This window comes from Miscanthus floridulus, chromosome 3 (assembly GCF_019320115.1).
Source record: "Miscanthus floridulus cultivar M001 chromosome 3, ASM1932011v1, whole genome shotgun sequence".
Classification (NCBI taxonomy): domain Eukaryota; kingdom Viridiplantae; phylum Streptophyta; class Magnoliopsida; order Poales; family Poaceae; genus Miscanthus; species Miscanthus floridulus.
Genome location: NC_089582.1, coordinates 47,627,404 through 47,634,162, shown reverse-complemented (window position 1 = coordinate 47,634,162; position 6,759 = coordinate 47,627,404). Strand labels below are relative to the sequence as shown.

Genomic DNA, 6,759 nt, shown 5'->3' with positions numbered 1-6,759 from the left:
CAACATCCAGTGTCCACAGAAGACATGGCCGTAAATGCTATCCCTTTGCTGTGTTACGTCCTTCAATCATCTATTAAAAAGTTTACTTGCTTAATTAATCTACATGTTGATCCAGCCTTGCCCGAAGTAATCCTGAAAGGGCTAATCCTTTAAATTTATATTGACCACCTTATCCAGTAGACCACACTCTGAAAACAGAACACTGGCAATACTATATTCAAATTATTATATCAAGATTCTGAGCGATTCCGCACGGGACTAATGGCTTCTTTGTGGTTGTGGCAATCAAGCTCATGCGTTCCATGCTAAAAAAGATTCAAAACTCTTTGTTTCCCCTTACTGCTGCTTCATACTTTAGTGCCATCTTCTTTATTTTGTTTCCATATTTCATTCCTACAATCATCACAGGTTACTTAGCTTATGACACAAATTTCAACATACATAATGATAATTCTCATGCCGCAGCTCGCTAAAATAGTTATGGAATAGAGGTGTTAGAACAAATCTACGATGCTACCTAATTATGTTGAGCTCATTATCTATATATAAAATGTCTTAACCATTTTTGGGCAATGTTGTGTTAATCTTGCATGATGCCTTTTTGGTTACTTTCGCTTGCTAACCATTGAATCGGTACATACCTCATCATTTATTAAACAAATTTTATTTGGAAAGCCTTAGAAGATTGTCAAAATGAGCAATAATATGGCAGTTTAGCCACTCTACAAAGAGTGATATATTTTCTATGTGCATTTTTTCCCTTGCTGATTGTGCTGAACTGCTGTGATGACCCTTGCATAGCAGCTGGACGTTTCTGCAAAACAAGGCAATCTGATCTGGCGATCCCTCATCCGGTTCAATTTAGTTAATTTAGGTAAATATAATCTTTATTTACTGTGCTACTCCACATCATCGTGCAGTTTAGTGTTAAACCATGAAGCATTTGTCATTTGTAGTTGTCTCCTCACCTCACAATACGTCCTGGGCAAGATAACTCGGAAATGTTGAGCACCAAGCTAAGACTATCTACTTTTAACTCATTTACAGGTAACCTTCCAAGAATATATTGTTGTTTTGCACACTTAAATCTGCTCTTTTTCACATAACAGGCCTTCATGCCATGATGGGTGACCACACCTTAAATATTGTTTCGCTTTTGGTTGCTAAACCATTGGCATCAAAGTTGAAGAATTAGACTAACCAGCGAGCTAACAACTTTTTTCGTTGTGTTCCCCTTACTAATAGGCTACTTCAACTGACCCTTGATGAAATGACCAGACACCAAGGTGCTAGGCGCCAGCCTGAAATAATCTCTACTCAGGACTAATTACTTCAATTACACTTATGTGCATGTGTCAAACATTGGGCTTTCACAGAAGTCTATTTTTCATTCATTCTTCTGTATATTATGCTTACAACAACCTGTAACTTAAGCTTTTATGATACTTCGGCATCTTAATCAACAACTACGATATACATACATGTAATGATATTAGCCCATTGCTTTTCTTGCCCGCGCAACGCCCGGGGGTACTGGCTAGTTCTTATTACAACCTGCCACCATCTCCAATAACCAACCTCAGACTTTTTTTCCCAAGTATAAGAGCATATTTTCTAGTGCATATACCCAAAATAAAATTACGTTAATTATTTTGATTGTTGTCATTCCCACACTTCTTCACCTCTCTCACTCCCTTCTCGCTTTAACCTTGTGCGGGGTCCAAGGTCTATTATATGCCTTTAACCCTGTGTGTGGTCCATTGGTCTAAGGCCTATGCCATCGATTATCAGCCTGTTCGTTTCGGCTGAAACGATCGTGGATTATTATTGCTGGCTGGTTTGGTGTGAGAAAAAAATACTATTCTGACTTATAATCCACGATCGTTTACGACCAAGCGAACATGCTGTATAGTTTGGAACTGCAAGGTTTTCTAGTGTCGCACCCAGGGGGCGGATTTGTTGGTCGCTGGAGGTGCAGTTTATCTGTGCGTTGAAAAAAATCTTCTCGTCTGTCCTACGCCAAAGCATAGGTCTAAGACTAGCCCAGTCTCACGGGAGCTGCGGCGCCGTTGTATATGTATATGGGATGGGTAGAGATTCGGGAGTTTTCTCGACCTGCGTGAGAATGTCTTCTTCTTAAGCACAATGCCCGAGGACTTCCCCGCGGCTCGAGTTTTGCAAGCGAACGCTAGACCAGTTGGTCTGGTTGTGCACTTTGCACCCTGTCGGCCAGAGTTCGAACCCTGTCGGGAGCGGATTTGTTGGCTGGAGGAGCCGCTGTTCATCTGCCCCATGCCAAAGTACAGGTCTAAGGCCAGCCAGTCTCACGGGAGCTGCGGTGCCGCTGTGTATGGGTGGGGCAGAGGTTCGGAAATTTTCTCGATGTACGTAAAGGTCTTCTTTTTAAGCACAATGCTCGGGGTTGTCTTACCTCCACTGGTCGATTTTTTTTTAATATCGTGGCCTAACCAGCCAGGCTCAAACCTGAGCGTGTTGCAAGTCAGCATGGCTCGGCACGCGTGTGGGTGTTTGGCTCGTCTTTCATATTTTTTAACCTCACAACACGTGTATACAGTAGCTATCTATTTGAGCTGAGTCAATTTTCCATACAGGCTCAATCCTTTATCTCACCTAGCATTTATTATGAACATAAAATATATTTGATTTAATTAAAATATAAGGTTCGATCAAGGTCATTTAAGCTCAACAAAGATAGCTGAACTGCCTAACGAGCGGTTTGTCCCGTAGTAACGTACTATGATGTTTGGTACCATCGATAAGTAAAAATTATCCGCCTGTTTGGCTGGCTGGCTGGCTGGGCTGGCGCTGGCCAGCCTACTCACGTGGGTACTGTTTATATGAACAGTGTCTTTCAGTTAGAATAGTATTTTTCTCTCACAACAATCCAGTCGGAACAGTATTTTTACTTATTTTTCAGGCCAGCCGAACAACCTGTATGTATATAGATTTTGTTATGCACTTAGATATGCATTATGTCCAAATACATAGTAAAAGCTATATATCTAGAAAAGCTAGAATAACTTACATTTTCAAACGGAGAGAATACAATTCTACGTTTGAGATTAGTCAAACTTTCTCAAATCGTTTGACCTATTTTATAGGTAAAAATATCAGTACTTATGTCTCTATGTAGGTTTACTATAAAAATATATTTCATAACTAATGTAATGATGCTTATTTGATATAGAAGATTTTAGTACTTTTTTTGAATAGAGGTGATCAACTTCTCGAGAAATGTGAATTGCATTCTTTTGGGACAGGGAGACTACTCCCTCGTACCCAAATCCTTTGCTTCCCTTGCCTTGTCGAAAATTCTAGCATCTTCCTCCTACCATCTATTTCCCTTGCTTTATATTTATTTTGAATTCTATCTCAGTTGTATCCGATTGCCTATACATTTTGGTGTTTGTTAATAATGGCCTGAAGTGATTCGGTTGCTAAAAGTACAGCAGCAGCACATAGGAGTGTCCCAGCGTGTTGCCGTTGTTCCCCGTAGTCAAGAAGACAAATGCATGCCCTTCTTGCTCTATGTTACTCACTCACTATATCCAAATACCAGTATCCGAGGTAAATCTAAAAAAATAGTAGCCTACAAGAACAGAAGAGCAAAAAGAAAGGCATGCATGATCTGTTCTAAACATCTCCACGGGCTTACATATCGAAATTGGCCCGCTTGCATTGGATAGGTCCGGTCTCTTCACAGAAGATTCAAACCAGTCTGCCTTGAACATATAAAAAAAACACTAAGTAAAGTTGTTCTGTACTATTGTATTGTAATTTGTATCCATAGACTTACCGGGCCTACATATCACATTTGAAATGTGCATTATGCTTTTATTACAAAATCTAAGCTATATGGTACATACAGCAAGCAAACCCATTGAATACCCCCTACTGCTGTCTTTTTGATAACATTTGGCGACTAAAAATCAAGGGACATTCGTTAGTGCTTGCTTTTACAAAGTTATAAACAAGCAAACAAAGGGATAGACAGTGAGGTTGGTGTGACGACCAGCACCAGAAATGGAGGGACCACGTGGAAAGGAATGAGGAACCTATTCTATATCCCTTTCAAGGGGGCTTTTTAAGGCAACGGTGGAGAGCTTGAGTGGCAGTTCGTGGTCTGGGTTTGCTGCTCTGTTTTCTTCAGAGCAGCAGCCATGGAGAGGATGAAGAAACCATGCCTTGGCGTCACCCTGCTTCTCTTCTTGCTCCTGGTGTCTGCTGCCCATGGAGCTCAGCTTGCAGATGCCAAGGACGTAGCAGGTATGCGATTTTTGCTCGTCCTCAGGCTAAAAACTTGGGGCTGTATTTAGTTTGTCTTCCATGTATTGTATTACTTTTGTTTCTACAGCACTGCCACTAGCTTTCTGTGATTCAGTTCATTTAGGCCAAAAAAAAAAAACTTGAATTGGAACCCCAAAAGGCTGGTTTGAATTGAACTCCAGAAAGGTGGTTTGAATTGAACCCCAGAAAGGTGGTTTGAATTGAATCCTAGAAAATTGGTTTGAATTGAACTCCCAGAATGCTGAAACTGTGGAAACACAATAAAGATATAGTTCTAAAGACACAATGTCCTGCTCACTCTTGGTGCTTTTAGGATAGCGTTTTCAGTTCTTGAGGAGTGCGTACAAAGCATGGTTGGCCTAGGAAAGTAGCAGCATAACCTTGTAAATTAAGGCACATATGTTTAGCTGATTTTTTTAGATAAGCTATGTTTAGCTGATAAAATAAATATACTTGTATGCTAGGACACCATCATGCCCCCACATCTTTTGGCCAATTGCTTGCAACTAGCTAAGGATATATATAGACGCACATATGCTTTTTGTTTATCACAGTGAAATGATTGGTTTTATGAAAGAACAAGTAGTATGAAATGCGGATGCAGTCTTGTGGAGGAGAACTGTTGTGTTGTAAATTACTCCGAAATATGATGCTGCAGAACTTTGGCGCAAAGGCATCTATGGTATCAGTTGTAATATGATAGGTTAACATGTTTCAAACTTCAAAAACTTCTATTGCATAGGTATATCCCCCCACCCCCCCTGTTTGCATTTCTATGCTGTAATGCCTGTCTAATGAAATCTGGATACCAAGTTAAAAGAAAGTGAGTCAACACCTGATATGTTGATCACTTAAAATAATTTTATACCCTCTTTAGAAACTAGAAATACAAAAGGAATTTAACAGACAACATATAGTCTTTTCTCACAATCAAACAAAAGTAGTTCCAATTGAGGCCTAAACCTTATGACTCTGAAGAAGATTTGTGCAACTCTGAAGAGAAAATATATATGAAACAAAAACAAACATATCTTGGACTCTGCTGAGGTGTCCAGACCCCAAATGCAGATCGGAGGCCCCTTCTCTATCACAGATGCTCTGTCGGTTTGCCCTGTCCATGTGTGGTGAAAGATATGATTCCCTGCATTCCAGGATGCACAACCCACACGTTAATTAAGGATACTTATTCCTTCCTGGTGCCCGCCAATGGCATAAGAAAGCGATCCGGCACCAATACTTTATTCACTGCACACACCGCATCATTGTACTAGTACTCCAAAGTCCAAACAACAAAAGCTATAATATAGCTTGCTACCTGATGACCTGATCAATCCACAAAAAAACAGTTAAAAATTCTTGAAGAAAGAATCCACTTTGATGGTTTCCAGGACCTGTGAACAGAATCATCTCAATTAACAACATTTACCGCTGAAATGATGTGTGCAGCTGCAGCAGGTGACGGCGAGAGGGCCACGGTAAGGACAGGGCATGGGCACGGCTACAGCAGCCACAGCGGCGGTCACCCGAACGGCGGCACGCCGGAACAGGGCGGCACGGGGATTGTCGATCCACGTAACAACAATGCTAGGAGCCACCACCGCAATGGCGCGGCGAGATGGGCTCTTGGCTACTCTTCTTGGCTCATCTGCACACTCGTTGGAGGAGTTGTTGTGATGCTTCTTGTATGAGATACGTACTAGCTAGGAGATGAGGTGTGATGCTTGTATGTAAAAATTGAAATGTCTCTTCTTTCCTCGAACCTTTTTTTTCCTGTAAAAAAATATGGTATTGTTCAAATGTCGTCCGGAGGGAGAGAGATATATACACCATGTGGGGTGTGAAGTTGGTGAGTTTTTTTACCCCAAAATTTTTCGCATTCTCCCTTTTCATGTATGTAGCTTCAGCAGCTTGCTGTGATATGGTATGGTATTTGAGTTACCATGTCAGTTTCAGGTTTTAGATTTGGGTTGTTGTATGTTATTTTGCCTTACTTGTGCAACTGTAATTACTATGCTATATAGTAGATCTAATGAAATATGTGGTTGGAGCACTGTACCTAATAAATTATGCTTGTGAGGATGGAACATCGAAGCGATCCTAAGAACATTAGGCAATATTTAGAGCCTGTTAGCTTTGGAGCCTAAGAAAGTTGTCTAAGCCAGGCAACAATCTCCCTAGGCTCTCTCAGGTGGATTACACTGAGAGTTTGGTGCAACCTATTATCCAGTGACTCCCTAGGCTAGGAACTGAAAATAGTACCAAGTCACAAACGTTGCAAGCGATTCAAATCTGGCAACTCCAATGTGTTCCAACATGAACACCTTCACCTTAGGAACTGAGTTAGCTTTTCAAAAATAGTTTTCACTTGCATCTCACCACGTCATTAGATGCAATGCATATACAAAGTTAGTTCAAACCTAGTGGCACTAAACAACCATTTTGCATTAGAGT

General features: G+C 40.8%; 1 protein-coding gene across 1 annotated transcript; it reads left to right on the top strand.

The window, feature by feature from the left end:
• Positions 1 to 4,109: 4,109 nt before the first annotated feature.
• LOC136545657 (uncharacterized) lies at positions 4,110 to 6,232 on the top strand. The gene is made up of 2 exons (XM_066537657.1): positions 4,110 to 4,287; positions 5,755 to 6,232. The coding sequence occupies exons 1-2, from the start codon at positions 4,182 to 4,184 to the stop codon at positions 5,994 to 5,996; spliced, it is 348 nt and encodes a 115-aa protein (XP_066393754.1). The 5' UTR covers positions 4,110 to 4,181; the 3' UTR covers positions 5,997 to 6,232.
• The last annotated feature ends 527 nt before the right edge of the window (positions 6,233 to 6,759 follow it).